The following is a 19,863-nucleotide window of genomic DNA, read 5'->3' on the forward strand; positions in this document are numbered from 1 at the left end:
TTTTTTAGACAGATTCTTGTTCTGTCCCAGGCTGGAGTGCAGTGGTGCAACCTCTGCTCACTGCAATCTCCACCTCTTGAGTTCAAGTAATTCTCCCACCTCGGCCTCCTGAATAGCCGGGACTACAGGCACACACCACCACACCTGGCTAATTTTTGTATTTTTTTTTTTTTAGTAGAGACGGGGTTTCACCGTGTTGACCAGACTGGTCTTGAACTCCTGACCTCAGGTGATCCACCTGCCTCAGCCTCCCAAAATGCTGGGATTACAGTTGTGAGATACCGCATCCAGCCAGTGTAGATTTATGGAATGGTAGCTTTATCTTGACCCCATCAGGGAAGCTTCATTTCTTCTTGGCATTGCTGATCTGATCCTTGACGCCTGGAATTTCACTTCTAGATTTTTGGTTTTGGATGATGTCAGCTTTCGATGGCTGAGGATACCCCGTCACCCACACATCTCACTGAGCCAGAGAAGAGACCCAGCTCAAACCTGTGATGTCCAACACATCCATACTAGGTTTGTGGCTGAAGCCCCTGTGGGTTGGGGTTGGAGGACTCACATTTTGGGTAACATACACAGACACCTTCTCTGATAGAAAGTGGGTTCTGGGGGTGGGGGAAGAGTTATCAGCAGAGAATTAAATTCTGCCCCCTTATACATATTTTACATTCTGATTTTATTTCATATGAGTTACAAGACCATTATTATGACAACTAATAGGCCAGCTCTCCTCCAAATGTATTGAATAAATCTTGTTGCCTTCCAAGACAAATTGTATTTTTTCATGTTGAAAAGAATTCCATAAAGAACATTCCTAAGTCCATAAAATATCAGCGAAAGTGGCTTGTTCCGCAAAGATCCCCATAGAAAGCAGCTGAACTTGGAAAGAAGTTAATGATCGCGGGAAAAACTGCAGGAGGAGAAGGAAAACTAAAATCACAGAAAGATAACTTCTCAAGGAACACAAGAGAAAAAGAAAGGCTGGAGGAGGGAGAGGAAGGTTAGGGAGGAAAGAGGACTGTGGAGCGTGTCGGAGGCAGACAGGATCAGGGGGATGGTGCTGGTCCAAAGCTGCACCCGCTGCTCTTTGAGTCTCTGTCCAAGGCTCATGTTCAAGTCCAGCTGCAGGTACTGCTCTGTCAGATTATAGGCCGGCCACAGAGGCAGGTCATCCCCATTAGGATTCCTGGAAGGGAGAGCAGAAACAGGGGTGAGATTTTCCTCCTGACACCCCAGGCCCTGGCATGGGGGAGACTGGGAGGTTTACTTACCCGGTTCCAGCAAAGTTAGCCCAGTATTTCATCATCTTCTGGCTCAGCAACTTCTCCTCCTCCGTGGCTCCTTCTGAAGAAGATCATCACAAAACGCTGAGGCGCTGTGAGGCTGGGGAAGCCCTGAGTGCCTTGGATTGATGAATCCCTTTCACACCCCTTCTCCCATTGGATCCTTACAAACCAACCAAGTCGCTGTACCCATTTTATACATGTAGATACTGAGGCTCAGAGCAACTGGGTCCTTCCCAAGGAACCGTGGCTTCCAAATGGTAGAAGCTGAACACACATCTTCCCTGTCCACCTCGTGTTCCTGCAGACGGTCCCATGAGGCCGCAGGTTCCCTGGGGACACAGACCAGCTTGCTCCCTCTCTCTCTTTCTGTTCTCCCCCCCTTCTTTCTCTACTTCTATCTCTATTCTTTCTCTCTCTCCCTCCTGTCTTCCTTCTCTCTTCCTTCCCTCTCTTCTTTCTCTTTTGTTCTCCCTCCTTCTCTCTTTTCTCTCTCCCCATCTCTCTCTTCCATCTCTCTTCCCTCTCTCTTTTTCTCCTCTCTCTCCCTTCTCTTTCTTTTCTCTCTCTCATCCTTCTCTCTCTCTTTTCTTTCTTCCTTTTCTCTCTCCCTCTGCCTCCCTCCTCCCACACTTATTTTTACAATTACTTTCTGTATTTCTTTATTTAAAAAGTGCAAAGTCCAAAATGCAGAAAAAGCATCTAATACACAATGAAAATGTTTCCCTTTCATCTCTTCCCTCCAGACACCCAGTGATGAGCCTCAGAGGCACCTTCCCAAAGACAGGCTCTGCAGGTACCAAGGTGTAAGCAGACACCTTCTACATATCTGGCAGTAGACTGGATACATATTCTACATATTGCTGTTTCTATTAAAATTATCTCACGTATAGGACTTGTCACCTATTAAACTGCCATTTGTTGTTTTATGAACATGTACTATATAAATATATATTTATATGCAATTATATATATTGATAATTTATGTGTCATGTTTTCAATCTTTTGCTAGTAAAAGGAATATGTGAGTGTGCACATATACTTTTGCACATGTGGAAGTATAATTACACAAAAGCTCTAGAATTGCCAGGCTAAAAACAACATGCATTTTATTCTAGGTTTTTTATCTCTATAAAGATGCAGTCTCACTCTGTCACCCATGCTGAAGTGCAGTGTCATGACCATAGCTCACAGCAACCTCCAAATCCTGGGCTCAAGCAATTCTTCCTGTCTCAGCCTCCCAAAGTGCTGGCATCCTGGGCATGAGCCACCACACCCAGCTAAGACAACATGCATTTTTTTATTTTATGAAAATAAAAACAATTTTTGAGACAGGGTCTCACTCTGTTGCTCAGACTGGAGTGCAGGGGCATGCAGCTCACTGCAGCCTTGAACTCTTGGGTTGAGGTGATCCTCCCACCTCGGCCTCCTGAGTAGCTGGGACTACAGGTATGTTCCACCATGCCTGGCTCATTTTGTTTATTTATTTATTTTTTTTGTAGAGAGGGGGTCTTACTATGTTGCCCAACCTGGTCTGGAACTCCTGGGCTCAAGCAATCCTCCCACCCCGGACTCCCAAAGTGCTGGGATTACAGGTGTGAGCCACCATGCCCAGCCTTACGTGCATTTTAAATGTCAACAGACTTCTCTATTAATGTATAAAATTGTTTCTCACACCTGCTTGAATACATTATTTTAAGTGCTTTGTTTTTCCCAACCTTGATTCATGAAAAATAATTCCTCAGCTAAGGTCGGTCTGCAGTTCTCTTGTTATGAGGGAGGTTGTGTTTCTTTTTCCATAAACTGTTCATATCTGTTACCCAGTTTTCAATTAGGTTGTTCTTTTCTTATTAATTTTAGGAGCTCTTTAGACATCAAGGAATTTAACCCTTTGATACATATGTTGTTCACTTTTTCCAATTTAGGGAGTCCATGTACCATTACATAGAATGGCCTCGGGAATGGCTGACGAGTAATAACAGTGACATTTATTAGGTATTCACTCTATACTTTATGGGCTTATTTCATTTAATCCTTAGGACAACCTAGGAGGAAATTCTATTATTATCTGTGTTGTAAGATGAGAATGAAAAACTGAAATAATGAATAAACCACAGTGCACCAACATACTCTATATAGAACGTTCTGTCCTTGTGGTCAAGAGGCCAGTGTGAATAAGTTAAGAGCCTGTATTTGTGATGTTTTAAACTAAATATTTTTGTGATTGCTCCATGTGTAATTTTCCCTATAATTTTTTTCTACTGATAACCTCATCTGATTGGTTTATTTTAGGCACCAAATATGTCATAAATTTAAGAATAAGCGAGCTAACATCACAAGTAACAGTTCACAAGCATTTACACAAACTCATCTGGGTGCAGACCACTTTGAGCTGGAATTATGAAAAACATGGTCCTTGCCTCCTAAAGCCCCAGGTTGTGGCCTCATGGGATTTCTGGGAAGGGGAGGGAGGGTAAGACCAGTGGTCAAAGAAAAGGAAGAAAATGGTTCTACTATATATTTTTTAAAAATTATTTAGATTGCTTGAGTGCCCTGAAGTGGCCACACCTTCAGGTTTCAGTACAAAGAGAAGCCCTCATCAAGCAACTGTCACAGAGCTTTTTCATCTTGGCTTCTAAAAACAGAAGTGAGGGCATTTTCCAGAGAAAGGTTATGTCTGCCTGTAAACCAGAGAGGTGATTAAATGCCAGCCCTGAAGTCCTCCGGGCTCTTGCACAGAGGTGGGGTAAGCAGAGGGCTTCATGTGAACTGTGGGGAGAGGCCAGTCCCTTACGGCACATAACAATGTCACCCTTCAGGAAGGCACCACCGAACACAAAGTGGACTTCATCAGCGTGGTCGGCTTTGACAAAAGCTGGCTTCATGTCTTCAAAGCACTGGGGCCAGTGCTGAAACTCGTAGAAGTAGACAGGTGTGCCAGCATCTGACAAAGGGTCAGAGAGGGTCAGGCATGCATGCAGCGTGGAGCAGGGGGCTGCCTCTGCATCCCCACCTATCAAGCCTTGGATGTCTAGATCCAGGGGTGGGACAGCTCAGAGACAAGAGGCTACCTAAGCCAGCCTCACTTCCCCCTTCCTCATTTGAGGCTGGAATTTTCTGCTACAGCAGTGCTCATCCCTAGTGATGAATAGCTCACGTCTGAGAAGGCAATAGTTCTACTTCTCAAAAAAAGTCCTCTCTATTCAGCCAAGATCTACCTTGTTGGGACTTTCTCTCATTGACCCTGGTTCAATCGTCTGGAGACCAACAAAAGAAGGCTAATTTCTGGCTTTCAAGACAATCCATGCATATTTATCTTACATTCCTTCACTTGTCTTCTACTGAAGGTCTTTGCTCTGTAATTTCCAACACACATGGACACGTACACATGCAGACATGGGAACACATGCATGAGCACACACAGGTGCACACACATGGGTGCACACACACACACGGTTTCCATTTTGCCTCTAATTACTTGGCTCATTTCTCTGCATTCCTCCCAGGAAGACCTCAAAATACAGCTGCCCTATACTTAACTGTCTCCATTTCCTCTCCCCTTATTCTCTCTCCTTTAATTGAAGTACCACTTATGGACAGCACAAAGCACAGATCTTAAGTGTAGAGTTTGAGGAGTTTTTACAAATGTGTTTATGTAATCATCAACCCAGTCAGTCAGGATACAGAGAATTTCCTTCACCCAGAAAGGTCCCTTTCTAATCACTCTCCCAAGAAAAAGCCATACTCATTCCTAGCACCATCGATTCATTTCACCTGTTCTTGAACTCCACACAAATGGAATAATACAATATGTACTCTGTTGTGTACTCTATAGCGTCTTCTGCTCAACCTAATGTTTTTGAGATTCATCCATGTTATCAGGTGTATCAACAGTTGATGCCTTTTTATCACCGAGTAGTATGGTAGTGCATGATTTTACCACAGTTTATTTCTCCATTATCTATGGTAGACATTTGGATTGTTTCCAATATGGCACAATTATGATTAAAGCTGCTGTGAATACGCATGTACAAGTCTTTTTTCTTTTCTTTTTTTTTTTTTTTTTTTTTGAGACAGGGTTTTTCTCTGTCACCCAGGCTGGAGTGCAGTGGTGCAATCACAGCTCACTGCAGTCTCCACCTCCCAGGCTCAAGCAATCCTCCCACCTCAGTCCCCACCCTTGAGTAGCTGGGACTATAGATGCCCACCATCACACCTGGCTAATTTTTGTATTTTTTTTAATAGAGATGGGGTTTCACCGTGTTGCCCAGGCTGGTCTCAAACTCCTGGCCCCAATTGATCCACCCACCTTGACCTCTCAAAGTGCTGGGATTACAGGCATGAGCCACCATGCCCAGTCTATACAAGTCTTTTGTAAGGACATACACCTTAACCTGTCTTCAGTGAATGCCTAGGAGCAGAAGGATTGAGTAACAACATAGGTGTATGTTTGGCTTTCAATAAACTACCAGTTTTCTAGAGTTGCACCATTTTACTTTTCCACCAGAAGTACATGAGAATGTTCAGTATTCTGAACATTCCACATTCTTGGCAATTCATCTTGGTATGGTTTGTATTTTTATTTTAGCCATTTCACTAGATGGAAATGGTTCCCTCATTTTAGTTTATTTCCCATTTCTTTGATGACTATTTTGGGTACCTTTTCATGGACTTTGAAACTTTTTTTGTGAGGTGTCTTTTCAAGTTCAAGTCTTCTACCCATTATTGGAAAATACTTTCTTTTCATTACTGAATTGTATGAGTTCTTCTATTCTGGATATGATTATTTTGTCAAATACTTGTATTATGAATAATTTCTTCCATTGTATGGTTTGCCTTCTCATTTTCTTAGCCATATTTTAAGGCAAAATGTGCATAAGTGAAATCTGCCACTTTATTTTAAAGTATACAATTCAGTGATTTTTAGTGCATTTAGGATGTTGTGCAGACATCACCACCATTTAAGTCCAGAACATTTTCATAACCCCAAACAGAAACCCCAGACCCATTAAAGAGTCACTCCCCATTGACCCCTCTTCTCTGCCTCCGGAAAACACAATTCTACTTTCTGTCTCTATGGATTTGCCTGATCTGAACATTTCATATAAATGGGATCATACAACCTGTGGCCCTTTGTGCCTGACTTCTTTCACTTAGCATAATGTTTATAGGGCTCATCTGTGTTGTAGCATGCACCTGTATTCCATTTCTTTTTATGTCAAAATGATAATCCATTGTAAGTATATAGAGAATTTTGTTTATCGATTCATCAGTGGATGAACACTTAGGTTGTTACCATTTTGGCCTATTATGAATAACGGTGCTATGAACATTCACATATAATTTTTGTTTGAACATCTGTTTTCAATTATCTTGAGTACACCGCTAGGACTGGATTTGCTAGGTTAGATGGAAACTCTATGTTTAACTTTTTGAGGAACAGCCACAACTGTTTTCCACAGTGGCTGCACTGTTTTATGTTCCCAACAGCAGTGTTTGAGGGTTTTGGTTTCTCTATACCCTTCACACTTGTTCTTATTCCTTTTCTTTAAAAAAAAAAATTATAGCCACCTCGCATATAGCACAGGCAAAATAATAAAGATAGATTCTTCCCTCATACTATATAGAAAAATCAACTCAAAATGGTTCAAAGGCCTGAATGTAAGACTAAAACTGTAAACCTCTTATAAGAAAATATGCTGGTAAATTTCCATAGCCTTTAATTTGGCAATAGATTCTTAGCTATGACACCAAAAGCACAATCAACAAAAAGGTGGATAAATTATATTTCATCAAAATTTAAAACTATTGCACAATTTTTGTACATTATCAACAGAGTAAGAAGGCCGCCCACAGATGGGAGGAAATATCTGCAAGTCATATATCTCATAAGGGATTAATATTCTACAATATATAAGGAACTCTTAAAACTCAACAACAAAAGACAACTCAACTGAAAAATGAGCAAGGGTCTTGAATACACATTTCTCCAAAACCGTATATACAGATGTCCAATAAACACATGAAAAGATGCTCAACGTCTCTCATAATTAGGAAAATGCAAATGAAAACCATAATGAGATACTACTTCAAACCCGTTAGAATAGTTGTTATTACAAACAACAAAAGCAGGAAATAACAAATGTTGAAGATGTCAAAAAATGCACAATCCTTGTGCATTGCTGGTAGAAATATGAAATGGTACAGAACAATGGAGAACAACATGACAGCTCTTCCAAAAATTAAGCATACAATTACATAGGATCCAGCAATTCCACCTCGGGCGTATACCCCAAATAACTGAAAACAGGGACTTGAACAGATATTTCCACAACTGTGTTCATTGCAGCATTATAGTCAATAGCCAACTGTAGCCAATAGCCAATCGTTCTTTGCACAATAGCTGAAAGGTAGAAACAACCTGAATGTACATTAAGAATAAATGGATAAACAAAATGTGATATAGACATACAATGGTACATTATTCAGGCTTGAAAAAGGAGGAAGTTCTGATGTATAGTACAACATATAGAAACCCTGAGATCTTACGCTACATGAAATAAGCCAGACAAAAGGACAGATATCGTGTGATTCCATTTACATTGAGTAACAAAAATCACTAAGTAACTAAAACGTCAGTCATAGAGACAGCAAGCAGAATGGTGGTTATTGGGGTCTGGGGGAAGGAGGGGTGGGGAGTTATTTTTAATAGGTTCTGAGTTTCAGTTTGGGATGATAAAAAAGTTCTGAAGCTATATAATTGTGATGGTTGTACAACAATATGAATGTACTTAATGCCATTGAACTATACACTTAAAAATGGTTAAAATGGCAAATTTTTTATTAAGCATATTTAACCATAACTTTTAAAATTTAATATAGCATATGCCATTTTATTTATAAGTATTTATGAATTTTTCAGATTTCCTTTTATTATTTCTAATTTCATTCCCTTGTGGTTGAAGAAGACACTCTCCGTGATTTCCATCTTTTTACATTTATCGGAATTTGTTTGGTGACCTAATATATGATTTATTCTGAAGATGTTGCACGGGCACTTGAGAAGAATGTGGAATCTAATGTTACGGGTGGAGTATTTGGCTGCCTTTAAAATCGTTGATTTAAAATATATTACTTTAGGAGTTCCATTACTCCTTATAGCTAAGATGTTTGTTCCATTATTACTTATGGCTAAGATGTTGGAGAAGTCATTTCTAGAAAGAAAAAATTGGGGGGGATGGCCCCCAGAAAATTATAGGGAAATGGGAATTTTCTACACGCTCCTGAAGAAGGGGAAGGAACAGAAACAACAACTGATCAACATTCCCAGACTCTGAAAGGCAGGTGAATGGTGCAGGTCACCATGGCACGGTTCCATCCAGACACACCTGGGAACGCCCTTTCCATGAGGGAACAGAGGCAGAGGAGGCAGCCAGTCAGTAGACAACATGGATCTCCATGTCCACCAGCCTCGCTGGGCTATGGTCCTGGAGCGGGGTGCTCAGAGACTCACCTCGGTGATACCGAGCTGTGATGTGCCCAGGAACCACAAAGAACACATCTCCAAGCAAGTCCAGAAGACTATCTCAGATTTCAGTCAGGGAGTGCTTGTCATGGAAATATTCATTAGCCACAAGGTGCAAATACTGGGGCAAGACGTGCTACAAAAAAATCGTAGTCATAGGAGATCCAGATCAGCCGCAATGGCCAACATGTTGAACACTCACCTGTACAGGTATGATTCTGAATGTTTTACCTACATTGCTTCATTTAACCCACACAGCAACCCTATGATGCAAGTATCAAAACTAGCCCCATTTCCCAGATTAAGAAACTGAGGCTTAGAGAGGTGAAGTGGTTGGGCCCAACTGGAAGAACCATGATTCTTTTGCAAGTGTATTTGTATCCAAACCCCATGCTCCTGACCATAGGCCTGTCTTTCATGTCAGAATGAGTCACTCCTGGGCAGAACCGGCTGCATCGTCTGTGGAGCTCAGCACAAAGAAAAAACATAGGCTCCTTGCTCAAAAATCATTAAGAATTTCAAAATGGTGGCAGCAGAGCATTAAACCAAATGTAGGACCTTTCTGATCAACAAGGTCCTCTGTGGCTACACAGGCGGCACTTCCGTGAAACCAGCCCTGCTCCTAGTACCAGCGCTGCCTCCAGCTGTTAGCTATTCTCTTACCTAGCTAGTTGATCTCTTGCAGCCTCAGCTTCCTCATCTGTAGGGATGTAGAGGATTACATAAGATGTGAAGAGAAAAGCAAGCCGCTTGGCCCAGAGCAGGTCTTCGGTCCTGTTGGTTCCCCCAAGCCCTATTGCTAAGTGCCTTAATAGGACATTCAACGCTTCTCTGATCTGGCATTAGCCTGCCTCCTAGACTTCTCCCTCTCAACTTTCCCCAAGCACAAACGGCAGAGGGTGCACGGTAAATTTCATGAAGATTCAGGGATCTGGTGCTCTGGGAAATGCTGGAAAAGCGTTGCAGCTCAAACCCCTACCACTAAGACAGCAGCACAACCCTTGATAAGTTTCTTTGGAATTTGGAGGTGAGGCAGTGTACACCCCATTGGGGAGTGTTGCTCGGACTAGTTTATCGGGTGCTCAGGAGGCTGGTGGTTTTTTATCAGGCCAGAGCAAGGGAGGCCTCTACAGCAGGTCCAGTCTATGGTGGAAGTGCCCGGTCTCTTTGATCATATGACCAGCAGACCCCATGGTGCTGGAGGTGTCCAAGGTGGGTATAGATGCTCAGGTGAGCCCCCATAGGACAGTCAGAGTAAAAAGTCCTAGGGAGCTGGAGCAAGGCTATGCCTTCTGTGTCAGAGAACTATTTACTGTTTGAAAAGCAGCCCCTAGAAGGCTACCGTGCCTAGGAGAGACACATGCCCTTCCATTCCTCTTGCATCTTCCTGCACAACCTACTTCTACTCTACTTGAAATGTCCTCCTGCTCAGTTGTTCCCCACTCCCCTAAGGCTCAGATCAATGGCTATGTTCTCCATGAGGCCATCTCCAATCCACCTGAGAATTCCACTGTGTGACTTGTATCAAAACCTTAGTCCCAATTCATCATCAGACAGCTGCAACTCATCAAACATCCCTCCAAGGGGGCATGAGGGATCCCTGCCTGTAGTGTTTCTTTCTGTTCTCCTTCTTTCTTTCTTTCTTTTTCTTTTTTTTTTTTGTTTTTGTTTTTTTTGTTGTTGTTGTTTGTTTTTTGTTTTTTGTTTTTGAGACAGAGTCTCTTGCTCTGTTGCCCAGGCTGGAATACAGTGGCCAGATCATGACTCACTGCAGCCTCAGACTCCCAGGCTCAACAACCTTCCTGCCTTGGCCTCCCAAGTAGCTGGCACCGCAGATGCACACCACCACGCCTGGCTAATTTTTTATTTTTTGTAGAGACAAGCTCTCCCTATGTTTCCCAGGCTGGTCTCGAACTTCTGGGCTCAAGCGATCCTCCTGCCATGGCCTCCCAAAGTGTTTGGATTGCAGGTGTGAGCCACCGTGCCGAATTTCAGAGGGCTTTTTCTAAAACAGGAATCAAATAAGGTCCTTCTTCCTTCTGTTTTCAGTCTTTAGAATGAAGCCTATACTCATCACATAGCTTATAACAGCTAAAAGCATTCTCTCCTGCTGCAGCCAACCCTCAGCTGATCTCTTCACACCCCTCTGCTCCCAGTTGGTCCTCTTGGTTCTTCCCAGTTTCTTCACTCACCCCTTTCATCACCAGACAAGCTCCATCAATCCTCCAAACCCTTCTCCCCAAAGGAGCCGCCTGTCCCCTCCTGTGGGTACCACAGGGCCTTGGTCATTCCTCTGCTTTATGTGTACTGTACTGAAGTGATCTAATCATCTCCATCCACCCCACATTCCACCCCAGTGCCCAGGGAATTGCAGGGTCATGTGGACTCTCACTAAACATATGTTCCATGGACAAGTGAATAGAACATTGGCACTGAGTCCACACTGAATAAACGTTTATGGAAAAGAGGTAGATGTCAAAAGGAGAAAAGAAAGGAAGCAAAGCAATCCATCTCCATATCCTAGTGTCTAGAGTAAGACCAGATACTGATAGGTTTGTGCAGTGAATGAATGAATTAGTGATGAAACAATAAATGAGTGAGTGAATGATAAATGACTGGTCTTGCCGGAACTTGGGCCAACGCCTGGCTGGTGTGTAGTGAATACAGGTCCCCAGTCAGTGTGTGTTTCAGCATTCAGAGCTCTTCAAACTGTAGGTAGATAATATAGCACCTATGCTGCGAGTTATGACACATGCTCAGGGCGGGGGCAATACCCCAACACCCACATTAATGCATCCACAAAGAAACATCTGAACAGTGGTATAAATAAAATGAATGAATGTGTGGGAACAAAAATGACTGAGAGCCACAAATCAGTCAAGGTCCAGTTCGGCTGCTGGGTGAGTTACAAAAAGCCCCTGGGCTTTTGGAGCTCTTCCAGGTTGGGGGTTGTGGATTAGGGATTGTGGGCCTAGTGATATAGTTTGAATCTCTGTCTCTCACCAAATTTCATGTTGGATTGTAGTCCCTAATGGTGGAGGTGGGGCCTGGTAGGAGGTGATTGGATCATTGGGGTGGTTTCTCATGGATAGTCGGCACCATCCCTTTGGTGCTGTTCTCATAATAGAGTTCTCATGAGATTTGGTTGTTTAAAAGTGTGTGGCACCTCCCCCGTCTCTCTCTTCTTCCTGCTCTGGCCATATAAGATGTGCCTTCTTCTTCTTTGCCTTCTATCATGTTTGTAAGTTTCCTGAGTCCTTCCCAGAAGCTGAGCAGATGCCAGCGTCATGCTTCCTGTACAGCCTGCAGAACCATGTGCCAATTAAGTCTCTTTTCTTTATAAATTACCCAGTCTCAGGTATTTCTCAGTAGCTGTGCAAGAGTGGACTAATACACCTCTACTTAGTAAAAGTCTGTTGAGTGACTGAATGAGTGAGGAGTGTCTGTGCCCCAGCTCCTCCCACTGAATGTGACCCAGGGCTATCTGTTAAGTGCATGTGTCTCTGGAGTACTGCAGCCTTCCAAGCTACTCACCAGGATGTTGTATATCATACGGAGGGCAAGGGACTTGTTGGAGCCACTGAGGATCTCAGGAGCCGCCCTCTGTGGAGAGAAGCAGTGCCCTCCATGAGCTATCTGGTCATCAGAAGGTTAAACCCATCTCCCCAAGGGCCTGGGCACCCGACTTTCACAGGGGAAGCTGGCAAGGGCAGGAGCCCTCAAGCCCAGGCAGCCACGTGAGGAGGTGGCTTCCATGTGCTGGTCAGGTAGTTAACTTATTCTTCTCACTTTTGATAAAAGGCAGCTGTTCCCTGTCATTCTACCTGCAGCCTTGTGGGGCCCAAGTGGCCACCTTGTTGAAAGGCTCCCGTTACAGGCTAAATTGTGGTCCCCTCAAAATTCACACATGGAAGCCTTAACCCCTGTACTTCAGAATGCAACCATTTGGAAATAGTACTTTTAAAGGGGTGATTATGTTAAAATGAGGCTGTTAGAGTGGGCCCTAATCCAATCTGGCTGATGTCCTTATGAGAAAGGATAGTGTAGACACACAAAGCGATACCAAGACCTCGATCTTGGACTTCCAGCCCCCAGAACTGTGAGAACAAGAATGTCTGTCTTTTAAGCCTCCTAGTCTATGCTATTTTATTATGGCAGCCCTAACTGCCTAAGAGGCTCCAACTTGGCTTTGATACCAAGTTCAAACAGAAGCCAGAAAATCTCAAAACTGGTGTTTGTTGTTCTCCTTCTAGAGACCTTTGCAGGTGAGGCCTCTGAGAAGCCACAGTGGGAGGTGGGGCAGTGGCAGCGAGGCTGGTGGCTGAGAACACAGGCTACCTGCGCTGCCCTCACCAGCTGTGAACTTGGCAAGGGACTCAACTCTTTCTGCGTCAGGCTCCTCGTCTGTAAGATGGAGTTTGCAACAAGTACCCCCTGCCAGGGCGGTGATGAGAACTGAGTGAGTTGATGTTTGTAAAGCTCTTTCAATGGTGCTTGGTACATAGTAAGCAATTCACGTAATTATTTGTTAAATTACCATTTTCTGGCAAAATTACAGCTTTAAAACATAAGGTGGCAGAAATACTATCCACCTGACAAATGAATTTTTTTGGTACGTTTTCTGCTGAAAATCTTGGGATAATGAGTCACTGGGGCCGATGCTTAAACATACCTGTCTCCTGGAATCGCAGGGAACCCTCAGAGTCATTCAAGTTACCGGTAAGTGTATTTAACTACTAAAAACCTTCTCTGTATGTTAAGGAGCTGGAATTTGTTTCTGGGGGATTTCTTGTGGTCCCTAACAGCTAGCAATGGGTTTAACTGCAAATTCACATGGAATTTCAGCACCCACACAGGCTTTTGAGTTCTGCAGATTCTGTCACTTGAATACCTCCAACATAATAGCATTTACTGAGCGCTGACTCTATGCCAGGCTGTTTAATGTATACCTGCGAGGCAGGTGCTAAGATTAGCCCTATTTCACCGTTGAAAAAATGGAGGGTCAGAGAGGGTAGGCAACTCACCTAATGTCACACAGCAGGTAAGCAGAGAACTTGGCATTTAAAGACAGAGACTAGGCTGAGCACAGGCTCACACCTGTAATCCCAGCACTTTGGGAGGCCGAGGTGGGTGGGTCATTTGAGATCAAGAGTTCGAAACCAGCCTAACCAATATGGTGAAATCCTGTCTCTACTAAAAATACAAAAAAGGATTAGCTGGGTGTGGTGGCAGGCACCTGTAATCCCGGTTACTCCCAAGGCTGAGGCAGGAGAAACACTTGAACCCAGGAGATAGAGGTTGCAGTGAGCCCAGATCATGCCACTGCACTCCAACCTGAGCAACAGAGCAAGACGTCCACTCAAAAACAAAATAAAATAAAAGGCAGAGCCCAAATGGATAAAAATTATACACCACTGTCTCCTTACTAGCTGGGAGATGTTGGAAAGCCACTTTAGCTGCTCTGAGCCTCAGTTTCTTTAAAATAGGGATAATCATGCCTGTTTTCAAGTCGTTGCTTGGATCGCCTGTGCTTGGCCCTGGAAGGCACCATGGAGCTGGTTACGGTAGTTACAGTGGTGGTTGTAATTCTGGCACCTGCCTTCTTCTTTCTAACACACACCCGGAAATCACTGAAAGGCCTTACTTAAGGCATGAACTGTGATTCAGTGGCCTCATCTGCAATGTGAGGACAAAAATCCCTAATCCCACCTCAAAACATTGCCCTGGAGGTCAAATTAATATGGCAGAACATGTTTTCACAACCCAGTGAACTCAGAATTCTGGTTCTAGACAGCCATCGACTAGCTTTATAATTTGACAAACCTCTTTATTTCTTAATACTATTTCCTCCAGCTTAAAATGAGGAGGTCAGTCTAAACAAATGAGCTTCAACACTTTTAGGAACTTGAAGCCTCTACTCTTCTGAGGACAAATGAAAAGTTTATTTCCAATGAAGAGTGTCTTTCTAAACCACGGAATCAAAAAATCATGGGTCTTTCCCAGCACTCAGGCCTAAGCTCAACAATCTCTCCCCAAAGGAGCCTTTCTGCATCACCTGTTATCCTCCCTAAAGATACCTTCTCTCCATTTGTGTCCTTCATATCGTCTATTACTCTCCAAAATCATCTTTTCAACTTCAGGTCTCGTCTCTCTCTCTCTCCCCACCGAAGTGTAAGCTGGCACCACGCTCGCTGCCGATTGGTCTGTTTTTATAAGCCTGTAATACATGCTCAGTACATATTTGTTGAATAAATAAAATGATTTAACAATTTTGCACCTTATACAACCTTAGCATTCTTGGCTGTCAAAATGCCAGAACCAAGGCTAGACATGAAAAGTTTAAAGGACTGAAGTTTTTCAAAACTATTTGAATGTCAGCTCTGAAATAGTAACTGCATTTTTTGGAAACAATCATTCATAATATTTTTTGAACAAAGACCAAATGGACCCATCTCCTCTTTCCTTTTTATATAGTTGTTTCTTCCACCCTAAACCTCATCACATGAGGAGCAAGGCAGACACTTGCTGTGACTGGCCCGATCCTCACTTACTCTCTTTCAGAGAGAGGCAAGCACTGGTGGACTCCAGCACTTACAACACCTGGTGTCATCTTTGGAAATGCCCAGCTCTTGAAACCAAGAGCTGTATCATGGTTGAGGGAGGGGCAGTATGGCCAGCAGGGATTCTTACCAGAGGCAGCAGGAAGCCACACTCATGGTTATTGACTCCGATGATAGAAGGGATTTCTTTAAATGCTTTCTGAGACAATAGAACTAGAGGCTCATTAGGAAAGAAAGCACCATCAACCACTCGAGTGAAAGACTTTGTTTTCTGTAATGAGGAAGAAAAAAAAATCAGCAGCTATTTCTGTTCACAAAATCTGCTGTCCCAAATCATGGCCAAGCAAAGCCAACCCAATCTAACACTGGCTTAAATGCCCTTAAAAAGTAAAAACAAACACTACGGGCCCAGCTCAACATATCAGTCCCTGGCAGCTCTGCCACCTACTTAGGCAAGGGAGCTAAATTTGTCTGTGCCTTATTTTCTCATCTGCTAAATGGGAATAATAATATCTACCTAAGAAAAACAATGGCTTGTGGTATGGTTTGCCTGTGTCCCCACCCAAATCTCAAATTGTAGCTCTCATAATTCCCACATGTTGTGGAGGTAATTGAATCATGGGGGCAGGTCTTTCCTGTGCTATTTGCATGACAGTGAATAAATAAATCTCACAAGGTGTGATGGTTTTATAAAGGGGCGCTCCCTAAGCTTTTTTTTTTTTTTGACCACCACCATATAAGATGTGCTTTGATCTTCCTTTGCCTTCCACCATGATTGTGAGACCTCCCCAGCCATGAGGAACTGTGAGTTTATCAAACCTCTTTCCTTTATAAATTACTCAGTCTCATGTATGTCTTTATTAACAGCATGAGAAGAAACTAATACAACCTAGCTCAGAGATTCTGAAAGTGTGATTCCTAGACCAGCAGCATCAGCATCATCTGGGAATTTGTTAGAAATGCACATTCTCAGGCCCACTTCAGGCTACTCTTTAAGAAACTCTGGGATGGGGGTGTAGCCCATGAACTTTCTTTTGGCCAGTCCTCCAGGTGAGCCTGATGCATGTTCAAGTTTGAGAACCACTGGCCAAATGCAAAGAGAAAAATGAGGGTAGATGGAGTGGTCAGGGCTGTAAGGGTTGGTGTGAACACCTTCCTCTGATGTCTCCCTGAGACGCAATGCCTTGAACGTGGCTGGATATTTTTTGGGTCTCAGAAAGCAAAACTCATCTCTAATCATGGTTTCTTTAGGATTCTGTTTTGGGATTTGGGTAGAAAGGAGCACATGAAAGAGTTCCACACAACATCAGGTCCAGGGCTTACTATCCATTTCACTGAGTCGAGCAGGGCTCACAGTGGACACTCAGTACACACCACATAACTAGCAAATGTTGAAATCTGAAAGATAATGATTTTGCTTGTTCAAAGACTGTCATCAAAGACTCTGAAGATTGGAAGGGATATAAAAGATCACCCAGTCCAATTAACTGCCTAGTGATTGAAAGTTTGTCAGTAGTCAGCTAGATTTTGCTTGAATACCGAGAGAGATGGGCATCTCACCATCTTCTGAAGGAGGTCTTGAAAAGTTTTCAGTTGCACAAAACTAAAATGACTTCTTAATAGAACTTCCAGCTCCTGATCTTGACTTCAGCTTCTGGAAGCATATGTAATGTGTGGTCCTTCCCTCCAGTGAGACGCCCTCGGGGACTTACAGACAAGCCTTGTACTTTGCTGAAGCTTCTCCAGGCTAAGTTGCACCCCTGCCCCAACAATTTTCTTAAATTATCTACAAGGGTTCTATACTCCCATGTATTTTTTTGTTTATAGCTGTTACCAAGTATCCTCAATCCTCCTCTTTTCCATGTTCCAAATCCAAATAAATAAAAGGGTAGGATTTGCCCATCTCTCCATTCAAAGGGCAACCCTGTCCCCCAAACTACCCCCTCTGTCCTCACCTGGCTGAGGGTCAGCAGCTCCTTGGAGGATTTTGTCCTCAGGCACCTCAGCAGGGCCTCAGAGTCTGATGCATTGTACCCACAGAAACGCGCCACCACCTGCAGCTATTTCCAGAGGAGGACCAGGTTAGAGCATGATATTGAAAGCATCTAGGAAAATGAAAGCTGGAAAATGCCCTCCAGTCAGCCACAGGCTGGTCCTCCATCTATGAGTCCATCCTGCTATCCCTGCCTAGCCCCACGCCCCTATAATGGAAGGTGCACGTGACGGACGGGCTGGCACTGCCCCACCCTCACTCTCTTACCTGGCTTCCCTGTCATCTTTAACAAACACCACAGCTGAGATGGGAGTTTGTCAGTCTGTGGCCATGGAATAGAATCAAGATTCCTGGTCACAAAGAGATCAGTCCTGTGAGCTTGGCTGCATTGCCACTTGGCCCTTCCGGAGCCTAGAAGCCCAACCTTGAGGTGCTAAATGAAGACAGAAACACCAGGAGCAAGGAGCAGCTTTGCAAGCCCCTCCACCATCAGCAGAAGCCGGGCTCCAGATCAGAGTCTCAGCTTGTCAGCTCTGCCCGAACCCCAGGCCCATTCACAGCCTGGAATGTCCTGCCTGTCGTTTTTCCTGTCTCTATACCAATCCTTTTCATTCTTTAAGGCCCAAGTCCTTCCCTCCACAATGTCCTTTCAGGGTATTGCAGCCCCCAGAAATCCCTTCCTCATCTAATCTCCTATCAGCTCGATGTTCTCCACCTTCCAAGCCTAGCCCATTGCTGAACACCTAATTTCCTTGCCACTGAATGGTCCATATTTGTAGAACTCATCCCCTGAAAGTGGTGGTCCTTAATCTTCTGGGAGTCATGATTCTTTGAGAATCCAATCAAAGTTGCAGGCCCTCTCCCTGGGAAAATGCACAAGCATGTAGAGGCTGGTACAATTGTGGGACCACCTCCAAAACCTAGCCATGGATTCCAGGATTTGATCTTCTCCAAGGATAGGTGATAAAAAGATTACATTGCCATCAAGTTTAGCATATGCTTTCTCTGTTGATAAATCTCAAAGTTCTAACAGAGCAGGGAAAATAGTGGGCACTCAGTGACACATATCAAATGAATAAATATATGTCCAAACTGAAAGCGGGTTTATGGAGCACACAACCAAAATCAATGTTTCCATGTATTGAAGGGTTTTTTAAATAATTTGATAACTCTGTTTCTGCTCTTGGTATATACTGTTACTTTCTATTAGATGTTTAAGAAAATTTACCACTAAAACGATTAATACTCAAGAGATGGCTCCACAGCCCTGTGCTTGATTAATATGCATTGAATGAAATAGCTCATTCGTTAACTCATTCATCCAGAACATTTATGGCTGCCTGATATATACCAGGTATTATGCTGGGGGCCTGAAGGACAGAGAGCTCCTGGTCTCTAGGGCCTCACTATCTGGTAGATAATTAAGACGAGACAGATAACAAATATCGTGGGATAGATGCCCCTTATAGTCCCATGCCAGACAGCGTTAATCAGTCATAGTATTATTTCCCACTGAGCTGGAAACAGCCTCTGAATCTTTCTTAATGTAGTGCCCTGGGTATCCATTCCCAGTGGAGTGGAGTAGGTATAGGAGAAGAGCTGTATAGAATACAGGGGACTGAGTTATATGCCACAAGCAAAGAATAATGGGTAAGACGTAAGAACCAAACACACACTCGTGCACACCAGTGGTGTGGCCTTGTGTAGCTAGACCCATTTCCTGTTGAACCCGGCCTTTCATGGAGGAACAAGGTTCACTTGGGCCAGCATGAGGTTCCTTGGGCATGGTCACTAAGGAAAGCCAAGCACATCGTGAGAAGGTGCCCAACCACATTCTCTCCTAACTGAGAAAAGGAAGCTGGAAAGGTGTTTACGGTATACGTACATCCTCACTCTTCTCATAATCTTGGGCATTCAGGTAAGGGATGATGGTCACCCTACTCTCCATGATGGCTTTGTGGAATAAGCCTTCGGCCATGGGAGACAGCATCTGGAGAGAGAACACAGAAGCCTCAGGAAAGGTTAGCAGAGGCCTCCCCGCCGATCACACATATCATTCTTCCCTCTTCAAAGAAACCTTCCCAGGAAGCCTCCTTAAAAGCTCTAAGCTTAGAGGAGAAAAGAGCCCTGGTTTGGGGGTTAAAGGACTAGCTGTGAAGGTTTGGGCAACTTACTTAACCTCTCTGAGCCCCTGGCTCTTCATGAACTTTGATGTCAAATATTCAGGCATATGATTTCTAGCTCCTTCACTTCCTAGCTGGATAACCTTGGACAAACTGCTTAATATTCCTAAGCATCAGTTCACTCCCCTGTAAAACTGGAGTAAAGATCAAGCCCGTATCACAGAACTGCTGTAAGAAGCAGGACAAGTGATAAACATAGAAGTCTTCACAGAGGGTCTGGCCAAATTTCACTTGTGAAACTGTGGCTGTTATATGAAAAGTTAGGTTAATATAATCCACCTTAGAAGGTAATTTTGAAGATGCTAAAAGACGACAT

The 19,863-nt window shown here is 43.6% G+C and overlaps 1 protein-coding gene across 1 annotated transcript in view; it reads right to left on the reverse strand.

Annotated features, from left to right (window-relative positions):
• Positions 1-854: 854 nt before the first annotated feature.
• CES5A (carboxylesterase 5A) overlaps positions 855-19,863 on the reverse strand; it is a 29,136-nt gene continuing 10,127 nt past the window's right edge. Inside the window, 8 exon segments of the mRNA XM_032283907.1 lie at positions 855-1,189; positions 1,275-1,347; positions 4,081-4,230; positions 8,800-8,947; positions 12,346-12,414; positions 15,502-15,642; positions 17,327-17,431; positions 19,250-19,354. Coding sequence (XP_032139798.1) covers positions 940-1,189; positions 1,275-1,347; positions 4,081-4,230; positions 8,800-8,947; positions 12,346-12,414; positions 15,502-15,642; positions 17,327-17,431; positions 19,250-19,354 — 1,041 coding nt within the window. The 3' untranslated portion in view covers positions 855-939.

The sequence above is a fragment of the Sapajus apella genome, unplaced genomic scaffold, assembly GCF_009761245.1.
Source record: "Sapajus apella isolate SASKATOON/1434 unplaced genomic scaffold, GSC_monkey_1.0 scaffold15, whole genome shotgun sequence".
In the NCBI taxonomy this organism is placed as follows: Eukaryota; Metazoa; Chordata; class Mammalia; order Primates; family Cebidae; genus Sapajus; species Sapajus apella.